The 22,775-nt window shown below is 41.5% G+C and overlaps 1 protein-coding gene across 3 annotated transcripts in view; it reads left to right on the top strand.

Moving 5' to 3' along the window:
* The window catches only part of MED13 (mediator complex subunit 13), a 167,757-nt gene that overhangs the window by 66,149 nt on the left and 78,833 nt on the right, over positions 1-22,775 (top strand). For all 3 annotated transcript variants that reach the window (XM_058164115.1, XM_058164114.1, XM_058164116.1), the window contains exons 4-6: positions 584-729; positions 11,876-12,073; positions 19,952-20,134. In XM_058164115.1, the coding sequence (XP_058020098.1) occupies positions 584-729; positions 11,876-12,073; positions 19,952-20,134 (527 nt within the window). The remainder of the gene's footprint in view (positions 1-583; positions 730-11,875; positions 12,074-19,951; positions 20,135-22,775) is intronic.

Below are 22,775 nucleotides of genomic sequence, written 5' to 3'. Positions count from 1 at the left end.
GCCTTCCATTGAGGATCTGTATACTGCACGAATCAAGAAGAGGGCCATGAAAATATTTGCAGATCCCTCGCATCCTGGATATAAACTGTTTCAACTCCTACCCTCAAAACGACGCTATAGAGCACTGCACACCAGAACAACTAGACACAAGAACAGTTTTTTCCCGAAGGCCATCACTCTGCTAAACAAATAATTCCCTCAACACTGTCAGACTATTTACTAAATCTGCACTACTATTAAACTTCTCATCGTTCCCATCACCAATCTCTTTCCACTTATGACTGTATGAATGTAATTTTGTTGCTGGCAATCCTGATGATTTATATTCATATATTGACCATCATTTGTGTTGTAAATGTTGTACCTTGATGAAGGTATCTTTTCTTTTATGTACACTGAGAGCATATGCACCAAGACAAATTCCTTGTGTGTCCAATCACACTTGGCCAATAAAAATAAAAATTCTAAAAAAAAAAAGATTGTTAATTTTTTAAGAGGTGCCCCTTTTTTTAAACATTGCCCAGCGACCTTCTTAGCATGTCCATAAGCTAATTAACTTCATTGTCTTCTGTTTCTTCTTTAGTGAGCACTTGTCTTGCTCGTTCACCTTCTTCTTGCACGGGGACAGCAACGTTTGTACCAGCGTGGAAATAAACCAGCATCAACCTGTGTACTTCCTGAGTGAAGAGCATCTCACCCTCGCCCAGCAGTCCAACAGTCCTTTTCAAGGTAGGGTTTGTTTGCCTGACTATGAAAATGCAATCCTTCTGTTTCCAAGCTTTAAATCAAAATATTGTGTGCGGGGAGGGGGGAAACACAAGAGATGATCATACATTGAGAGAACACCGGATGATTTTCAGATTCCCACCACCTCCCATCCCCCCCATGAACTTAAGGGGTTTGTTTGACTTGTGCTTACTTTTTTTCATTTAGTCCAAGAAATTATCCATCATAGTAAACTTAAGCAGGTAACAGTGGTCTGGGACGAAGTCTGCTGTTTCCAGGTTATGTTATATTAAGATACTTAGAATTTAACACATGCCACAATATGTAGGATGCTGTGCTGTATGTTTTACTTCTGTATCCTATTTCCTTCTGGAGGTAAAGTAATAAAAATCTGAAAGAAATCCTGAAATAAAACGAATAATCGTTTAAAAAAATCGTTGTAAATAGAAAAACAATCTGGACAGTGTCTAAAAGATTGCTGGTCCTTGAAAACTGAAATCATACAATCTTGGTTTGTATGTTAAAGGTTTTCTTTAACAGTTGCCTAATGAAAACATCTTAGGGCGAGTTGTACTTATAAAGGAGAATATTTACAATAGAATAGAATTCTTTATTGGCCAAGTGTGATTGGACACACAAGGGATTTGTCTTGTACATCTCAGTGTACATAAAAGAAAAGATACATTTGTCAAGAGTCATAAGGTACAACACTTAATGATGGTTATAGGGAAACAGTCAATATAAATCTTAAGGATACCAGCAACAAGGTTACAGTCATAAGTGGGAGGTGATGGGTGATAGGAACGATGAGAAGGTTAATAGTAATGCCGGTTTAGTAACTAGTTTGCTGTTGTTGAGGGAATTATTTGTAGCTCAAGGTTGAAATGAAGGGTCCTGGGTGGTCTTTGAGCTTGGTTGCTTTTTTTTGCAGACATTTCATTACCAATCTTGGTTACCTCATCGGTGCTAGTAAGGGAGTGCCGTTTTCAAACTGATGATGTTACTTAGTTCGGTAATGAAATGTTTGCAAGAAAACAGTCAAGCTCAGAGACCACCAAGGACCCCCCACCCCAAGTTGTACTTCCCTCAGCAAAAAATTTCATAATTGGGGTGCTGTCATTAAGCTGGCCCTGCTATTACGAACCATATTGACTTCTGGGGGTTCAAGCAGTTTGTTTTAGTGCTGGCGGGGGAGTTAGATGGAATTGAGGGAAGCAGTCTTTTAAATGTTTGAAGTCAAGACAGATTAAATTGGGGTCCATAGGTCACAGGCAGAAATTTAATGCTCCATGACTGGTGTTTAGCCTTCAAGACTGGTGTTTCCCTATGTAGCTTAACTGGGGTCTAGATTAGTTGCAGTTTCTAGACCATTTCTAAATATAGCTCTACGTAAAATGTGCTGCCCAAAGTTATTTAGACATTGATCACTGAGGTTTGTCAGTTCAGTTAAAGGTGCAAGTAGTGTGTCAGTCAAAGATGGGCATGGCTCCTTTTTATGACTGGTTGGCTGGATTTGTGGCAATACTGTACCGGTAGTCCTTGGCTTATGATTCATTTAATCATAAGCCAATTTAATGAAAGTTATGACAGCCTTGTAAAAAAGGTGATTTACCACCTGTCCTCAAAGTTATGACTGCTGCACCACCCCTGCTGTGCCATCTGACTGCCATTAGGGCTCTTGGCAATTGGTTTCCATTGATGCCTAGCTGCAGCATCCCGTGGACACGCAGTTGTCATTTGCAATCTTCTCAGCCGTTTTTTGACAAGCAACATCAATTGGATGTTGCCAAATTGCCAGATTGGTTCAACACAATTATTGAACTTAACGACCACAATAAAAATGGTCATGAAGCGGAGTCTAGTGACACGATGGCTCAGTTAATGATTGCATTATTTAGTGATCAAAAATTCCAATTGTGATAGCAGGTCAAAGCTACTTGCATATTGAAACCAAGGATAAACCCTAAACTATGCATTGGTTAAAGATAGTCCTTGACGTACAACCATTCATTTAGCGACCATTCAAAGTTACGATGACATTGGAAAAAAAAAGTGATCTTTTTCACATTTACGACCATTGCAGCATCACCATGGTCATGTGATCAAAATTCAGATGCTCAGCAACTGGTTCTTCATATGTATGACGGTTGCAGTGTTCCAGGGTCATGTGATCATCTTATATAAACAAAAGTCAGCGGGGAAACCAGATTTCACTTCACAACCATATTGCTAACTTAATAACGGCAATGATTCCTTTAACTGTGGCAAGAAACTTTAACTTTAACTGTGGCAAGAAAAGCCATAAAATGGGACAAAATTCACTTAACTGTCTCAGGTAGCAACAGAAATTTTGGGCCGAATTGTGGTCGTTAATAATAATAATAATAATAATAATAATAATAATAATAATAATAATAATAATAATAATAATAATAATAATAATAATAATAATAATAATAATAATAATAATAATAATAATAATATTTTAATTTGTATACCGCCCTTCTCCCGAAGGACTCAGGGCGGTGAACAACCAAATAAAATACAAACACAAACACATACAATATTAAGAACAACCCTTAAAAAACTTATTCAATTGGCCAAAGAAATTTAAAATACAAATTACACCCTATAAAATTACAGAAATTTAAAACCCATTAAATTAAATTAAAATTTTAACAATCAAGCCAGTCCAGCCATGCGAAATAAATAGGTTTTAAGTTCGCGGCGAAAGGTCCTAAGGTCAGGTAATTGTCGAAGTCCAGGGGGAAGCTCGTTCCACAGGGTAGGAGCCCCCACAGAGAAGGCCCTCCCCCTGGGGGCCGCCAGCCGACATTGTTTGGCTGACGGCACCCTAAGGAGTCCCTCTCTGTGGGAACGCACCGGTCGCTGGGAGGTAGAAGACGGCAGTAGACGGTCCCGTAAGTATCCCGGTCCTAAGCCATGGAGCGCTTTGAAGGTGGTAACCAATACCTTGAAGCGCACCCGGAAGACAACAGGTAGCCAGTGCAGTCTGCGCAGGATAGGTGTTACATGGGAGCTCCGAACCGCTCCCTCAATAACCCGCGCAGCCGCATTCTGGACTAGCTGGAGTCTCCGAGTGCTCTTCAAGGGGAGCCCCATGTAGAGAGCATTGCAGTAGTCCAAGCGAGAGGTAACGAGAGCATGAGTGACTGTGCATAGGGCATCCCGGTCCAGGAAGGGACGCAACTGGCGGATCAGGCGAACCTGATAGAAAGCTCTCCTGGAGACGGTCGTCAAATGTTCTTCAAAAGACAACCGCCCATCCAGGAGTTAAGTCGAGGATTACCTGTACTTCCTGTCTTATCTCAAACCAGAATAGGCCACTGCCCCAATTCCCAAGCCTGAGAACAACCTGTGCTCAATACTTTTAGTCGTTTGTGGATACAGCTTGAATTCCTTGGCTCTCATTCAGCCTCCAACTGTCTCCAGGCAATTGTCAAGCACCTACACATTCCAGTAGGAAAGAGAGATAATGTAATCCTCATACTGATGACACAGCAGTGCAGATCACTGGATCACCACCCCTGCTGACTTAATATAAACAGGAAAGAGAGATAATGTAATCCTCATACTGATGACACAGCAGTGCAGATCACTGGATCACCACCCCTGCTGACTTAATATAAACAGGAAAGAGAGAGAGAATAGAATACCGTGGAATCCCACAAGGCAAAAAAACAAAAAACTCAACACACACACCCCGAAGTTGAACAGAAATCTCCCAGTAACTGTGGCAGGTTTGCACACAGGAGTAAAATGAATATCAGTAAAACAGAGCCGGAAGGGAGCTTAGAGGTCTTCTAGTCCAGTGGTCACCAACTGGTGGTCCATGGACCACTGGTGGTCCATGAGAAAATTTTGGTGATCCGCAGAAAAATTATTTCCATTTTTTTTTTATATTGAACTAAGTCAGGAGTCCTCAAACTATGGCCCCCGGGACGGATACATGCAATGAACATTTGTGTTGCTGCAGAGAATCCCCCACTTCAGGGTCTTCTTTTGTGGGTCAGAGGGGGGGACAGAAATTCCAACTCTGGGTCCGCTTCAGCCTCTGAAATGGGGCTTTGGGCAAAGGCTGGAGGGAAGTGCTGCTGGTGGCAAGGAACCAGAGTGCCTTGTTCCAGTGGGACTGCGTCATGGCCTGGAACTGGCTGATCATCTCAGCCCACTGAGCCTCCAGGCGCTGGTACCTGGCCTTGCACTCCCTCAGGTCTTCTCTCTGCTTGGAAAGCCTATGCTTGTAGTCCTCAGTGAGGTGCTTCTGCTGAGCCTCCTTCTCAGTCAGATCCAATTTGAACTGAGCTCTTTCTCATGGTGGTTGCTTTGCTCCAACAATGGCTTCCTGTTGGGGCCCTAAGGAGCGTGGGCAAGAAGGCGAGGAGTGGCTTGCAGAAGAGGGGTGAGTAGAGGCCGGTGAGGTGCCCCTCGATGTGAGTGACATCGAGTTGGCCATCAAGTTGGCCACGCCACCCAGTCACATGACCACCTATCCACGCCCACCCAGCCAGTGATTAGGCAGATCATATTAGTGGTCCATGGGATTTAAAATTATGAATTTAGTTGTCCCTGAGGTCCAAAAGGTTGAGGATCCCTGTTCTAGTCCAATCCCCCAGAAATGAAACCATTGCATTGGTTTCCCTGTAACACCCCCCCTCCCCCCGAATTCAACCATTTCATTGAGAGAACCAGGATAATCAAAAGAAACACTCCCTGTCTTTTTCCAAGTAAAATTCACCGGTTAGGACGATCAAAGATGTTTGCGTGCCAAGTCCAGATTTGAAACAAGACTGGCTAAAAAATAGGCTTCTTACTACAGGTAACCCTGGACTTACAACCATCTGTTTAGTGACCGTTCAAAGTTACGACAACAACGGAAACAGTTACTTAATGACTGTTTTTCACACAACTGTTGCAGCATCCCCAGGGCCATGTGATCGAAACTCAGATGCTTGACAACCCTATTTGTGACGGTTGCAGTGTGCCGGGGTTCATTTTGTGGCCTTTTGACAGGCAAAGTCAAATAAATTTAATAATAATAAAATCAATGGGGAAGGCCGATTCACTTAACAACCACGTTAACTTCAGTAACTCACTTAACTGCAAGAAAGATCGTAAAATGGGGCTGGTCTCATTTAAGAGCTCTCTTGCTTGACAACAGAAAATTTGGGGTCCATTGTGGTCGTACGTTGAGAACTACCTGTATTTGCTCCCTCCCACCTCCTTTGGATAAGTGTGTGTGGAGAGAGTACAGGCAGTTCTCAACTTACAAACCGTTCATTTAGTGACAGTTCAATGTTACAAGGCTACTGAAAAAAGTGACATGACTGGTCCTTACGCTTACAACCATTCCAGAACCCCACAGTCATGTGATCAAAATTTGGACGCTTGGCAATCAGCATTTATTTATGACAGTTGCAGTATCCCAGGGTCATATGATCACCATCTGCAACCTTCTCAGCCTGGCTTCCAACAAGTCAATGGGTGGAGCCGGAAATTCTGATCCTAATTGTAGTTGTAAGTCAGGGACTACATGTATAAGGTGTTCTTGGAGTGGGAAAGTAAGGAGAAGAAGAATAGGAAATCACAATTGAAACGATCATCAATGGCAGATGTGGAAGTACTAAACGTTTAATGACAAAAAGATCCAGCCACTCTCCCTATTGCTGAGATCTGAGTGGTAAGCTAGGTGATTTGGGACCGATTCAGTTGTGTCAAATTCTCTGTTTTCTCAATCAGATTAGAGCTAGAAGGGACCTTGGAGGTCTTCTAGGCCAACCCCATGCTCAAGCAGGAGACCCTATACCAGGGCTGTCAAACTTGCAGCTCACAGGCCAGATGCATCACACTCTAGCCACGCCCATACCCAGTTTAGTGACGATATGAGTTTGACACCCCTACCCTATACCATTTCAGATAGATGCTTGTCCAATCTTTTCTTAAGAACCTCCAGTGATGGAGCACTCGCTATTTCTGGTGGCAAGCTGTTCCACTGGTTAATTGTCCTCACTGTTAGGAACTTTCTCCTTAATTCAGGTTGCTTCTCTCCTTGATTAGTTTCCACCCTTTGCTTTTTGTCTTGCCTTCTGGTGCTTTGGGAAAAAAAATTGACCCTCTCTTCTTTATGGCAGCCTCTCAAATTCTAGAATACTACCATCATGTCCCTCCTAGTCCTTCTTTTCTCTGGACTGGCCATACCCAATTCCTACAACTGCCTCTTCATAAGATTTTGTCTCCAGGCCTTTAATCATCATAGTTGCTCTTCTTTGCACTTTTTCCCAAAGTCTCAACATTTTTTTGTAATGTGGTGACCAAAACTGGTTGCAGTATTCCAGGTGTGGCCTTACTAAGAGTTTATAAAGCAGTACTAATACGTACTTCACGTGATTCTACGAGTTTATACAACCAAGGACTGTTTTTCTTTTTTTGGCCGCCGCCGCACACTGCTGGCTCATGTCTAAATGATCTCAGTGCAGCAGCACTCCAAATTGAGGGGCAGGAGAGTGGGATTAATGTGATCTATACAAACACCGTCTTGTTACTCAGAAAGATGAACTTGGGGAATTTGAATTTGACAATGGATCAGTGACAAAATTGAGGACCCATCCATGCTGCTGTCTAACAGCTTTCCACTGATCTGACATAGTGTGATTACGGTACTAAGTTTGGTGTTGGGAAACCCCAAGTCACTGTGTCTGGAAGACTTTCCACATTCATTTTGAAGCTGTCTTAACTGGTTTGGCTCTGCAAGCAAACAAGACAGACACAGACTTCAACAGAGAATTAGAACTGCAGAAAAAACAATGACTACCAATCTGCCTTCCATTGAGGACCTGGTATACTGCACGAGTCAAAAAGAGGGCTGTGAAAACATCTACAGACCCCTTGCATCCTGGACATAAACTGCTTCAACTTCTACTCTCAAAACGATGTTACAGGGCTCTGCACAGCAAGTCAACTAGACACAAGGACAGCTTTTCCCCCCGAATGCCATCACTCTCTATAATGCCATCATTATATTGATCATCATTATGCCATCATTATATTGATCATCAGTTGTGTTGTAAATGTTGTACCTTGATGAACGTATCTTTTCTTTTATGTACACTGAGAGCATATGCACCAAGACAAATTCCTTGTGTGTCCAATCACACTTGGCCAATAAAAATTCTATTCTATTCTATTCTATTCTATTCTATTCTATTCTATTCTATTCTATTCTATTCTATTCTATTCTATTCTATTCTCTGCTAAACGACTAATTCCCACAACACTGTCATATTAACTACTAAGACTGTATTACTATTCTTCTTCTCATTCTTCCCACTTATGGCTATATCCATGTTGCTTGTAGCTTTACAACTTATATTGATTTATTTAGTTTTCCTAATATGATTTTGATTGCCTATTTAGTATCCTATGGCTTATCACTAAGTGTTAATATCTTATGATTCGATGAATGTATTTTTTTTATGTACACTAAAAGCTTATGCAACCGAAGACAAATTCCTTGTCTGTCCAATCACACTTGGCCAAAAAAGTATTCTTATTCTTATTTCCTGTACTCCATGCAGTGATGGGTCTTTCTTAAATTTGTATTGTATCAACATGGAACACACCTTGACTTTTTTGGTGTGCTTGTTTGGATTTCACTATTCAGTGACTGGTTGTGGGAGGCCTTTGGCAGGATCTGCTGAAGTTTGATCTTACGACAGGTGCCTCCCTCTGTGTGTGCGGATGGGTGGGTACCCCATTAAGATAGTCCACCCAGAGATTTAGGTAATCCGATGGGATTCTTAAATGCTGTGGGAAATTTTTCAGGCAAGGTTGCAGTCTTGGTGACCTGTGGAATAAAGAAAGAAAATGGGCCATTAAGGTGCTTTTTTGAGAAGTTTTTTGAATTCCATTCTTTGGAGGCAGCTAGCTTGTGAGTGATGTAGTAAGACTTGGCCAGAAAATGCTGGATATGCTTCAGAATGTATAATCATTTCCCTATCTTTAAGAAAATATTTCTCCCGAGGCACACACATTCATCTTCTTGGTCTAGTTTTTTTTTACTATTAATGTGTAATCTACAATTGTTCACCCCATTTTCACTGTCAAACAGAAGTCCCTTGCCTTTCATTTATAATTTTCAGATCAGCATTACCGTGCTTTAGCGTACAGTCTTGTCTATTTCAATCAAACCATTCAGGATCTCTTCCGATGATGCACCGTCCAAAATTCAAGCCTATAACATGATCGTGCATTTTCTTTAAAACAACAGGGATAAAATAAACTTATTTGCTCACATGCGTAAGCTTCTCAGTGAGCCAGGTGCACCATTTGGATTGAAAACGTCTTGCACCATCACTTCTCTCAGCCAGATTTAGAGCCCCTGTTCATTTCCTCAAGACCCACAGGATCAAATCCCGCCCAGATAACCAAACCAAGGCATGAATCACTCAACTCCACAGGACCTGCCTCAAGGCCATGGTCTGATTGGGAAGGAATCTGAGTGACTTTATCCATGAGGTGTTAATATATTTCTCACCATTTCACTGGCTCCCAGTTTGCTTCCAGGCACAATTCAAGGTGCTGGCTATTACATATAAAGCCCTAGAAAATTATTTGTAGCTCAGGGTTGAACTGTGAGGCTCCTTGAGCTTGCTGGTTTACTTGCAATTGTTTCATTGTCCAACTAAGTAACACCACCAGTGCTATAGAGAGTGCTGTATTTATTTTATATAAATGGAGAGCAAACCCCACTCCCTTCTAGCACTGATGAGGTTACCTAGTCTCCTCATGATTGGCCCAAAGTCACCATCCAGCTTTTATGGCTAAGGCGGGACTAGAACTCACCATGTCCTGGTGATTGGCCCAGAGTTACCCAGCCAGAGTTCATGACTAAAGCGGGACTAGAACTCACCATGTCCTGGTGATTAGCCCAGAGTCACCCTGGCTAAAGTAGAACTAGAATTCACCTTCTCCTGGTGACTTAGCTCAGAGTCACCCAGCTGGATTTCATGATTAAGGTGGGACTTGAACTCTTCATGTCTCCTGATTTCTAGCTTGGTGCTTTGACCACTAGACCAAACTGGCTCTTCACACTAAGTCTTTGTTAGCCACCCCTGAGTACCATTAATGGGATGAGGAGTGGCCACATAAAACAAAATAAGTAAAACGGTAATGATTTTTTGTTTGTATTAGAAATCTTGAATATTGCTGTTGGAATTTACATTAACAGCCAGAATGTCTTGATGACAGTAAATGGGGCTCGGTCTATTTCTAAAGTGATTTTGGACATATTTTTGACAGTTCTTATGTGTTCAGGTTAAAAAAATGTGTTCAGCAACATTTCCACTGTAGCTGTGTAAAGTGTTCTAACTATTGAAATGTATCTTTCCTAATATTGGTTAATAATGTACTTTCAGAGACCATCCTTTTATTATTAGGCTCACCTTCATTTATGAAAAAAAAAATTGAACTCTGACTTTATAGCATCCTGCAGTATTGACTTCAATACGTAGTTCTTGTTTTTTTTTAATTTTAAATTGCCAAGTGATATACCAGAATATTGTTTCCATTCTTGATTTATTTTAATGAGTTTCTATGTCAGATGTTCAGAAGGATTAATTTCTAGCTGTTGTTATGGAACATGATTCTTACATAACATACTCTTTTAGTACACATACATTTTAATGAGGGACAATAAGTCCTTGTCCTGAAATTGCCAGTAATCAGTAGCTCCTTCTAATACAAATAGGGCATTCAGTTATTAATTCCTGAGATATTAACTTTTTGTAGTAGTTTCGGATCTTGTCAGGGTTAAGTGATTATCCATAATATTAAACCATGATTTAGAGTTAAAAACTAGTAGACACGAACTTGTCTTCTTATCCCATTCTTTCCTTGCATATCAACATTAAAAATAGTTCAGTCTCCTTTTTTTTTTTTGGTCTGAAATTTGGAAAGTTGCATAAATAATGATTTGTGGCTCACAAATTATAGTTGCATTTGCAGATAAACTCAGACTGACTTTTAAAAACATCCATGAAAGGGTTAAATGAAGCAGAGAGATCCAGGTTTATAATTTTTGGGATCAGGGGAAGTGACATCTCTAATAGACAGGACAAATTAGCGCAAGTAGACTTTGACTTCCCAACATTCATTTAGTGACCCTTTAAAATTACAATGGCACTTGTGACTGGTCCTTGTACTTACAACCATTACAACATCCTGATGGTCACGTGATCATAATTTGGACAGTTACAGCATGCATAGGTAATCCTCAACTTAACAACAGTTCATTTAGTGACCATTCAAAGTTACAACAGCACTGAGAAAAGTGACTTACGACCATTTTTCACACTTGCAACCGTTGCAGCATCCCAATGGTCACAAGATCAAAATTCAGATGCTTGGCAACTGACTCGTAACTATGACAGTTGCAGTGTTCTGAAGTCACATGATCACCATTTGCAACCTTCTGACAAGCAGAGTCAAGAGGGAAGCCCGATTCCCTTAATTATTTCAGTGATTCACTTAACAACCGGAAAGTTTGTAAAAATAAGGCAAACTCACTTAACAACTGTCTCAATTAGCAAGAGAAAGTTTGGGCTCAGTTGTGGTCGTAAATCAAGGATTACCTGTCTTAACATTTGTAGGTCTCTTAATTCTCTTAATTTCCCAAAAGGGCTTGTGGAAAGTGGTGATAGGACCTACATTGTTACCAAAATCTGTTCAGTTTTCGAGGAGATGACGTTAGTCAAAGAGAGAACTGGCTCTATACCCAGTATCTTTTGCAATCACGTAATTATACTGACATTTTTATCCTGTCCTCTTTTGCAGGCTTAGGTAATGATACTCCTTTGTATAAATATTCTAAAAGGGAACGTTTCACTCTTAAGCCTCTCTCAACTTTAGCTGCTGAAAGCCATTTTAATAAGAATTGTATGCAGACCTTCGGGGAAAATACCGTTTGGCATGCCTCCAAAAATAGATATTTCGGTGAGATAGTCCTGAGGAAGTTTTCATTGGAGAGAACCATCATGATTCCATCAGCAGTCTTTGGACATATGATCCGAGGTTAATTATTGCTGCTCTAATGTGAGATATTTTTCTCTCTCTCTGTCATTCTAACGTCTAGTTATTCTGAGTCCGTTTGGATTAAATGGCACACTCACGGGGCAGTCATTCAAGCTGTCAGACTCTGCTACGAAGAAGCTGATTGGCGAATGGAAGCAGTTCTATCCAATCACGTCCAACTTGAAAGAGGGACTGGAAGAAAAGCAGGAAGAGATGGATTGGGAAGATGACTCTCTAGCCGCTGTGGAAGTCCTTGTTGGTATGGCCTTTTAAACATGTTTTTCCAAAAATGAACCTGTATTTGAATACTGTGTTTCCCCGAAAATACGACCTATCCTGAAAGTCCTAGCTTGATTTTTACATGTGCTCCCAATGTAAGTCCTACCCCCAAAATCAGCCCTAATTAAGACCTCCGCCCACTCCAGGGTGCACAAGTAAAAATTAAGGTAGGGTGGGGATGGGTGTGTGTGCGGAGCTGCCTTACTACTTACCTTTCGATAGTGGCAGCCAGGCCTCGCACACCCTGACACCTGCCTTGCTTGCCCATTTCTTCTGCAGCCAGCAAGGTTTTCCTAAAGGCCTCTGCAGCCGATAACAGAGCTCTGGATCAATCTGGAGCTCTGTTATTGGCTACAGAGGCCTTCGGGAAAGCCTTGCTGGCTGCAGAAGAAGTTCCTGAAGGCCTCTGACAGCAAAAAGAAGGTCAGAGATGACGCACGCAAGTGAGGTGAGTCAGTGGACAACATCCCCCCACCCAAAATAAGATCTGGTGCCTTTTTCGGTGGCAAAAAAATATATAAGACAGAGTCTTATTTTCAGGAAAACAAAGTAGTTGCCCGTAATCCTCAACTTACAACAGTTCTTTAGTGACCGTTTGAAGTTACACGGAACTGAAGAATGACTTATCATCATTTTTCACAATTACAACTGTTGCAGCATCCCCTTGGTCATGTGATCAAAACCCAGGTGCTTGGCAACAGACTCATATTTATGACAGTGGCAGCGTCTCGGAGTCACGTGATTCCCTTTTGCGGCCTTCCGACAAGCAAAGTCAATGCGGAAGCCAGGTTCACTTCACTTCACTGTGTTACTAACTTAACAAGGGCAGTTGATTCACTTAACAACTGTGGCAAGAAAGGTCATTAAACGGGGCAAAACTCACTCAACAAATATCTCACTTAACAACAGAAAGTTTGTGGTTATAAATTGAGGACTACCTGTAGTTATAAAACATTATTTTAGGATGGTATATAGAAGCATCAAATGTCCTGCCACAGGTTAGCAAATTATTGTAGTCTGTGTTTGTGAAAGTTAAGGATGCTTAAGGTCAGTGGGGATTTTTGCAGCAATTAAGGTGGTTAAGAAGGAAGTGTATTGATTCAGAAATATGCTTAACAGTACATGTAATCCTCGACTTATGACTCTTAATGGAGTTTTTCCATAATGGTTGTTAAGTCATGACAGCTATAAAGCGGGTCATCAAGTGACCGGATCCAATTTTATGGCTTTTTATGTGGCAGTCGTTAGGTGAATCCAGTGATTGTAAAGAGAACCCCTCAGTCGTAAAGTGAATCCCATTGTTTCCCATGGGATGTTTTTGCTAAAAACTGGAAGAAAATGCCAACCATGGAGCACCGGGGGTGGTAGATACTGCCATCAGAATTTTGGAACTGGGTTTAGGTGGTTCTGTTGTTAACTATGAATGGTTGCTAAGTCACCAGTCATAAGCCAAGGACTACCTATAACTTCAACAGAGGAGTTACAGACTTCTGTCCAGAAAAGCATCTGGGTTTTTCATTTTTTTAAAAAAGAAAAATCAGATTACATATTCCTGTATTCTGAAGCAGAAATAATCTTGTAAATAGCTGTTGGGTGACTCGCAATCCATCATGGCAGCCTTTTTGTGAGGACACGCAACATGCTGTTACCTACCTGCCTTTTCTCTGGAGCTATTGTAGTCAAGAATTGTGTCATAAACACACTGATTTAAGAGCTGTTAATTGCCTACTGAAAATAGCAGTTATTTTGTCCCTGCCTGCTTACTTGCATGGATATGTAATTCATGAAAGCAATAATAAATTAATTACACACCACATTACTCTTTGTTGTATAAATAAATCCCTGGGCTCCGAGATTATATTATGTTTTTAATTTTAACTGGAATTAGAATTGCTTTAAAGGTAGTATTAGGAGAACTTAAAGTCTTTTTGCCAGAAAAGAGCATAATAAGAATGAGGAGCAAACGGTAAAATAGAAAGCGATTATAACAGATTTGTGCAAATTAAAGCAAGTCTAAAATAGCCATTCAGACAAACCTTTTAGGAAGGGAACTGGATGTTAGTTGAGTCCAGTTATGAAATGTAAAACAAACTATTCTCATAGACGATTCAAAATTTTGTTTGCTAATATAAATATAGGAAGAAAGATGAACTCTAAAGATCAGTATTTTAAATTTATTTTTACGGTTAAATATTGTTATTTACCGTATTTTTTGGAATATAAGACACACTCTCCCCCCGCAAAAGAGCTGAAAATTTGGGTGCCTCTTATGCTCTGAATGTAGCCCCAATCCCCATCGGCCTCCACCCTTTGGCCTCTGTGCGTCCTCTTCCTGGCTGCAGAGATTGCCACAGACAATAGCTTGTGTTTTTGGGATCCACGCCTCGCGTTTTCAGCCTCCCAACGCTCCGTTTGAGAGGCGTTCAAGGCTGCAGAGATCGCCAAAGCACATCGCCACCTCCGCGCATCACATTTTTGACCTCTGTGTGTTGCGTTTTAGGCCTCTGCATGTCCCATTTTTGGCCTCTGCGCATCGTGCCTTCTGGTGGCGATCAGCGGCGATGTGCTTTGGCGATCCCTGCAGCCTTGAACGGCTCTCAAACGGAGCATTTGGAGGCTGAAAACACGAGGTGCAGAGCCCAAAATGGCAACCCAGAACAGCTGCTGCCTTGTCTTACCACTTCTGTGCTTCATCTGCTTTACTCACTAGAGCTCCCTCTGACAATCAGCTGTGCATGCTCACAACCAGTGAACTAAAGTGCTAAAGCTGACCAGGCTAAGGATGCTAGCCAGATGAATATTTGGTAGGCAGAGGCAGAATTCCCCCCCCCCCATTTTCCTCCCTAAAAACTTAGACTCCGGAGCGTCTAATACTCCAAAAAATACGGTAATCCTAATATTGGTTGTTTGATTTCACTATTGTGATAATAAATATTTGTTTTGTTCATTGGCGCTTTCTGAAAAACACATTTTTGGAAATTTAAGAGGTCCAGCCTTATTAAAATTTAGATGTACAGGTACGCCTCGAGTTACAACCTCAGTTGAGCCCAAAATTTCCGTTGGTAAGCAATGCGGTTGTTAAGTGAGTCCTATCTAATTTAACAACATATTTGCCATGGTTGTTAAGCAAATAGTTGCAGTGGTTCAGTGAATCATACAGCTGTTAAGCAAATCTGGCTTCCTCCATTGACTTTGTTTGACGGAACTCAAGTGGGAAGGCCCAGAAGAAGAGAAATTAGTTCTCCGAGTGAAAAAAATATTTTTATTAATAAAACTCATAACACACACAGCAAACATCTGCATGAAATTGCACAAGGAAAAAAAAGCTTCTATGAAAACCTATTTGACTAATCCATTTGTAATGTTAAGCTTACCAAAATCATGAAATAGGATAATCAGCTTTGCTGCTTACCAAAGTTATAAAAAAATAAGGTAGTCAACAGGCTGGGTATTTTTTTTTGGTGGGGGGGGGATAAAGCAATAATATAACAAATAATACAACAGACAATCCAATAAGAATGCAAATGAATATGACATTTACTCAAATACATGCAGTCTACCTAAAATATTAACAGTGCTTTTAATTTTTCAAATTCAAAACGGTTAAAGTGGTAACAAAGAATTACATTTCTACAATAAGTGTGGAATGAACATACATTTATTGTGTTTCACTTACAAATATGCATTATGTTCAGGTGGTAAATACACACCTACACCTTTAAAAAACGTGTTCTAAAACAGGGGTCTCCAACCTTGGCAACTTGAAGACTTGTGGACTTCAACTCCCAGAATTCCTCAGCCAGCAAAGCTGGAGTCCACAAGTCTTCAAGTTGCCAAGGTTGGAGGTCCCTGTTCTAAAAAGATAATGAGAATAATTATCTGTTCTTAAGTAGACCACATAAAAAAGTTCTTTAGCACTTTAATCCATGATCATTGCCTTCCACCATTGAAACAACAGCAATAGCACGTAGACTTAAACAGGTAGTCTTTGACTTACAATAAATAGCTCATTTAGAGACCCTTCAAAGTTTCAATGGCGCTGAAAAAAAGTGACATATGCTCGTTTTTCCACACTTAACGACTTTTGCAGCATCCCCATAGTCACATGATCAAAATTCAGAGTCTTGGCAACTGGGTCATATTTATGAAGGTTGCTGTGTCCTGGGGTCATGTGATCAACTTTTGTGACCGTCTGACAAGCAAAGTCAATGGTGGTGGTGGGAAACCAGATTCACTTAATAACCGTATTACTAACTTACCGGTAACACCGGCAGTGATACATTTAACTGTGGCAAGAAAGGTCATAAAATGGGGCAAAATTCACTAAACAAACGTCTCACTTAACAATAGAAATGTTGGCCTCAATTTTGGCTGTAATTCAAGGGCTACCTGTATACTGCTCCATTGTGCTTTATAGCAGAGGTCTCCAACCTTGGCAACTTTAAGACTTGTGGACTTCAACTCCCAGAGTTCCTCAGCTAGCTTTGCTTTGCTTTGCTGGCTGAGGAACTCTGGCTGAGGAACTCTGGGAGTTGAAGTCCACAAGGCTTAAAGTTGCCAAGGTTGGAGACCCCTGCTTTATAGCAATGATTCTCAATCTTTTTTTCACTCTTTTGTGGTCACGGATGCCCAAGACTTAACTCAATATTTAAATCATAACATTTCTTCAAGCCTTTGTGACCCCCCCCCCTTAACAACATTGTGCACCCCCCCACTCTGGGGTCCGTGGACCACAAGTTGAGAACCACTGCTATGTAGCATATTGCTTTACGGTGTATTTGTTTACAGTCTGGGTAAACAAAACCATATTTAACACCTACAGGTAATCCTCAATTTACAACTACTCATTTAGGGAATGCTTGAAGTTACAATGACTCTGAAAAAAGTGACTTATGCCCATTTTTCACACTTACGACCATTGCCACATCCCCACGGTCACGTGATCAAAATTCAGATACTTGGCAACTGGCATGTATTTATGACCGTTGCAGTGTTCCGGGGTCACACAATCCCCTTTTGCGACCTTCCAACAAGCAAAGTCAAGGAGGAAAGCTAGATTCACTTAACAACCGTGTTAGTAACTTAACCACTACAGCAATTCAGTTAACAACCGTGGCCAAAAAAAAGATGGTAACTGTCCTATTCAGCAATGGAAATCTTCAGTTCGATTGATAGTTGTAAGTCAAGGACTACCTGTATTAGGTTAGAAAGGTTGAAATAGAAATAATAGAAAATATTGGGTTTTTAGATTCTGGCAGTTGTTTTGCTCTCCAAGCTTGTTTCAATTTCGTTTCTAAACATTTCATTACCAGACTAGGTAACATCATCAGCAGGATTGTCTTGTCCTATTCTCCTTAGCTTATAAATGTCTTGTGTGCCAGTGTGGTCAGTTGGTCGTTTGGTTGGCTGTTCATTTGGAGCTATATTTAAATTCTGAGCAGCTGAGTCAAACATTCACTCACTCTCTTAAGGTTCTTGGGAGTATAAAATTATCCAGGAGAGCCCTTTATAGCAGGGGTGTCAAATACAAGGATCTGGCCCATGGGGCTGTCCTGGAAAATATAAGGAGCCGGCCCGCGTGGCTTTAGCCTGGTTTACCCAATGCGAAAGGGAACCATCGGGTAGCATAGCTTCGGCCCAGTCTACCCAGTGCAAAGAGGAAACATGCAGCAATTTGGGGAATGGCGTCAAGCTGGCCACGCCCACCCAGTTGGCCACTCCCCCCAAGAGGTCAACCATAGCCCTGATGCGGCACTCAATGAAATTGAGTTTGACACCCCTGCTTTATAGCTTTCTGAGTTCCAGAGGGAACCCCCCCCCATAGAAGTAGGATGTAAGTAATTTAAGAAAGTCCTTGTTTAGCTTTGATTAACTATCAAGATTTACTTACCCTCCGAAGTCTTGCCTCAAATAATCTTCCTGTTCTTTGGATGTCAGAACAGTTGTCAGCCACACTGGGCTTGCTTGCAACTTTTTTAAAAAAAAGATGACAGTGAGATGGATTAAAATTTAAGTAGCTTGGCATTATTGTGGACCCAACTAGAGTAGGATTTACGGCCCAGATGTCAAAAAAAAATTTTTTTATTGCTTTGGTGGAGGAACAGAAAAAGGTAGATAAATTATATTACGTCACTGACAAGGAACATGCTTTTAGCCTAGCGCTGCTCTGAAGATAATCGAGACAGAGACAAAATGAGAGAGTTCCTCAAGGATTTATATGTGAGAACAGAGGTAGTTTCAGGTTTCATAGCAGAAGAGAACCGTATACCATGCATTATTGAACTTAAACAGAGAAGCCAGTAATTGAATTTTCCAAACCGTTCCTTGGCTCTCTGTGATTGTAAGGACAGGAAAATGAGTAAATTTCTAAAAGTCCCATATCCCACGGCTTGTAGTTAACAGCACACATGGGTGCAATGTTGTTGCACATTTTTTGAAATGGAAAGCAAGAAATCAGAGGTGGGGAGGACGGTGTGCTTTTACTGTGAGGACGCTATTCTTGTTCAGGTTCCTCTGTTGTCTGCTTAGCCACCACACATTGTCTAAGATGTATATTTGGTTCATGTGATCTAGGCCAAGTCTCACTCTGGTTTGGCTGAAACTAGGACTGATACCTAGAGAACGAACACCCAATGTAATTTCCGGCAGTTGCAAGGAAACACCCAGAGTCATGTAGTATGTCGCTTTAAATTACAGCTTTTAAAAGGCAAAAAAAGAGAGAAAAGTCCCAAACTTTTTCCCAAATCCCAAGAAACCCCCACCCAAGTATATAACAAAATCAGCTGCTGTATGTATTTATTTTCTGATTTTTTCCCCCCTGTTAATTGTTTTTAATTATTTTAGAATTTTAGAATTGTAAGCTGCCCAGAATCATTTGGTTGGGATGGGCAGCTATAGAAATTTAGACAGACAGACAGACAGGGACGGACAGATGAAATATTTTTCTATCATTTTGCGATGTTAACCTGAAGGGTCTCATTCATGGCCTGGGGGACATTTATCCAGCAATATTGGTTGTGTTTATGTTATGCTAATACAGATATCCCTTGATTTATGACCACAATTGAGCCCCAAATTTCTTTTGCTAAGCAAGACAGTTGTTAAGTGAGTTTCCCCCCCCCATTTTATGATATTTCTTGCCACAGTTCTTAAGTGAATCACTGCAGTTGTTAAGTTAGAAACGCAACTGTTTAATAAATCTGGCTTCCCCCTTGCTTGTCAGAAGGTCACAAAAGATGATCAATGACCCCCGGGACACTGCAATCATCATAAATACATGCCAGTTGCCAAGCACCTAAATTTTGATCATGTGACTATAGGGATGCTGCAGCAGTCAAACGTGTGAAAAACAGTAATAAGTCACTTTTTTAGTGCCATTGTAACTTGGAGCAGTTAGTAAGTGAATGTTGCAAGTGGAGGGCTACTGATACTATTTTGTGTATGTGTGTTTTTTTTAAATAAGCTACCATGGCTGGACTCGCACACTCTCAACTAATTTCCTAATACCTAATAGTTTCATTTGTGAACCCCATAATTCTCAGTGAGGATTTAAAGAGGGAGTGAAAAAACGTGAGCCCTCTGGCATTGGAGGAGAAATAAGTACAAACATATTGTTATATAATGTCTGTTAGCTCAGGGGTCTCCAACCTTGGCAACTTTAAGACTTGTGGACTTCAACTCCCAGAATTCCTCAGCCAGCAAAGTTCTCCTAACCCAAAGCTGGCTGAGGAATTCTGGGAGTTGAAGTCCACAAGTCTTAAAGTTGCCATGGTTGGAGACCCCTGTGCTAGTGTATCTGTAACTCAACAAGATTGTGAAGTAAATCACCGTTTCCTTTTTTTTTTTTTTTCCTTTAAAGCTGGTGTGCGAATGGTCTACCCAGCATGCTTCGTTCTGGTTCCTCAGACAGACATTCCTGTTCCTAGCACGGCTGGTTCAAGCAACTGTTTGGGTGTCCATCAAGTGCCTGTTTCCACAAGAGATCCAGCTATTTCCTCAGTTACTCTCACGCCGCCGACCTCCCCAGAAGAAGTTCAGACAGGTAGAGTAAAAATAATTAAATACCTATCAGAATGGACCGCTCTTAAAATTTGATTTTTTGAATCTCCAGAGTTAGAAGAACTTCAACTATTTTGACGTGGTCTTTTATCCTGATGCTTAGAGTGAGCACACTCTTGTACTGCAGTGAGTCTTGGACCAGTTGTGGGATTCAAATAATTTAACAACCGGTTCTCTGCCTTAATGATTTCTTCCAACAACCAGTTCACCAAACTGCTCGGAAACTTAACAACCGGTTCTCCCGAAGTGGTGCAAACTGGCTGAATCCCACCACTGTCTTGGACCCTTTACGTATGGCAGGAGAGAAAGTTGAACACCTTTCATATGCGCTGTCTCCGACCTATCCTTGACATTACCTGGCCTGACAAAGTTCCAAATAGCTTGGAATGTGCTGGAATTTCTAGCGTGTATACACTATTGAAACAGCGACATCTACGCTGGCTTGGGCATGTCGTGAGAATGGCTGATGGTCGGATTCCGAAAGATCTCCTGTATGGAGAATTAATGCAGGGAAAGCGCCTCAGAGGGAAACCACAGCTGCTATATAAGGATATCTGCAAGAGGGACCTAAAGGCCCTGGGAATGGACATTAACGACTGGGAAACCTTGCCCTCCGATCATTCAGCTTGGAGGCTAAAGACGCAGCATGGCCTTCTCCAATTCGAAGAGACATTTGTTCAGCAGGCTGAGGCAAAGAGGCAGTCCCAGAACCAGCAAAATCTGGGAGCTGGGCAGGGGACAGAATGTATCTGCCTTCAGTGTGGAATGGATTGCCACTCTCGAATTGGCCTTTTTAGTCACACTAGATGCTCTTTTAGGACGACTTTCCAGAGCACGATACCATAGTCTTTTGAGACCGAAGGATGTCAATGCCTAGAGTGCGTGTTAGGACCAGTAATATCTAGTAAAGCTGCCACAGTGAAATGTAATACATTCACATATATGCTTTGTGTTGTAAAAGAGCAGCGAAGATGAGTAGGGGATTAGAGGCTAAAATATATAAAACAGCACCCTCCCAACTTTTTGGGCACCAGGAGCTGGTTCTGTGGAGAGAGGTTTTTCCGCGGACTGGAAGGAGCATGTTTTTGCAGGCTTCCTGCATCCTGCAGATGCGACTTTGCTTGTTTGCATGGCCCTGTTTCTGGCATGCCACAGCCCAGTGCTGATCCACGGCCCAGAGGTTGGGGACTCTTGATATAAAGAATGGTTGCTAGAATTGGGTAATATCTGGTTTAATGAAAAGAAGGACTAGGGGTGACATGATAGCAATCTTCCAGCACTTGAGGGACTGTCACAGAGAAGGGGGGAGGTTCAACCTATTCTCCGAAGCACCTGAGGGCAGGAAAAGAAGCAACGGATGGAAACTAATCAAGGAGAGAAGCAACCTAGGACTAAGAAGAAATTTCCTGGCAGTTAGCACAATTAATCAGTGGAACAACTTGCCTCCAGAAGTTGTGAGTACTCCAACACTGGAAGTTTTTAAGAAGAGATTGGATAATCCATTTGTCTGAAGAGGTATAGGGTTTCCTGCTTGAGAAGGGAGCTGGGCTAGAAGACCTCCAAGGTCCCTTCCAGTAAAAATGTTTTTAAGACTTTAAATTGGTATTTAAAACTTCTTTTGCTAAGGATTGAAGAAATCTCACCTTGTGCTATCAAACCTGTCAATCCCAACGGTCTTAAAAGCTGAGAAATAGTTAACAAGCAATTCCTGAAAGCGACTGGAAAAGGCAGCTTGAAACCCAGTGTCCTTTGAAAGGCACCAGATGCAATTTGAGCAAGATGGCTATTTTTTCCCAGAACTCTAAACCTGCCATAGACCAGTTTCTTCCTTTCTCATTTCTCATGAAGATCAACTAACTGTCTGGAGCATTTGTGGGTGATCTCAGATCCTCTCCATGTTCAGAGAGTTGGTTTACTCAGTGGCTCTTCATTCTGTCGTTGTCAGCTGCATTTTTCATAGACCTGTCTTCAGCCCACCATTTCTTCCCCAGAACTCCCTGTATTCATCCCAAAAGCATTTTTCCAAAAAGCAGGTGGACTTTCGTGGGTTTTTTTTCCCCCTGTGAAAACGTTTCGCTTCTTATCCAAGAAGCTTCTTAAGTTTAGAACTGAAGTAGCAATCACGACCTGGACAATTGAGAATCTCTAGAGACATTTTCTCTATGGTCATGCTTCTTAACATTCCATGTTCCTATTGTAATTCTATTTTTGCCCTTTGGATTTTCCTTTCCTGAATGGCAACATCAGCAACTAGACACCCCAAAGTCTTTAATCCAGCTATATAACAGTATTAGTACTTTTGTGGGTCTGGATGGGGAGGAACAGGCTCCAGCTCAACCCTACCAAGACAGAGTGGCTGTGGGTTCCGGCGTTCCGGTACAGTCAGCTTACACCTTCGCTGATTGTGGGGGGTGAAGTTCTAACCCCCAGGGGAAGGGTGCGCAACTTGGGCGTTCTCCTGGACGATCGGCTGTCTTTAGAAGAACATTTGACGGCTGTCGCCAGGGGAGCATTTTATCAGGTTCGCCTGATGCGCCAGTTGCGCCCCTTTCTTGACCGGGACTCCTTACGTACGGTCACTCACGCCCTCGTTACCTCTCGCCTGGACTATTGCAATGCTCTCT

The sequence above is a fragment of the Ahaetulla prasina genome, chromosome 1 (assembly GCF_028640845.1).
Source record: "Ahaetulla prasina isolate Xishuangbanna chromosome 1, ASM2864084v1, whole genome shotgun sequence".
Taxonomy (NCBI): domain Eukaryota; kingdom Metazoa; phylum Chordata; class Lepidosauria; order Squamata; family Colubridae; genus Ahaetulla; species Ahaetulla prasina.
The sequence above is the reverse complement of the archived record's forward strand: the minus strand, read 5'-3'. Positions and strand labels throughout refer to the sequence as shown.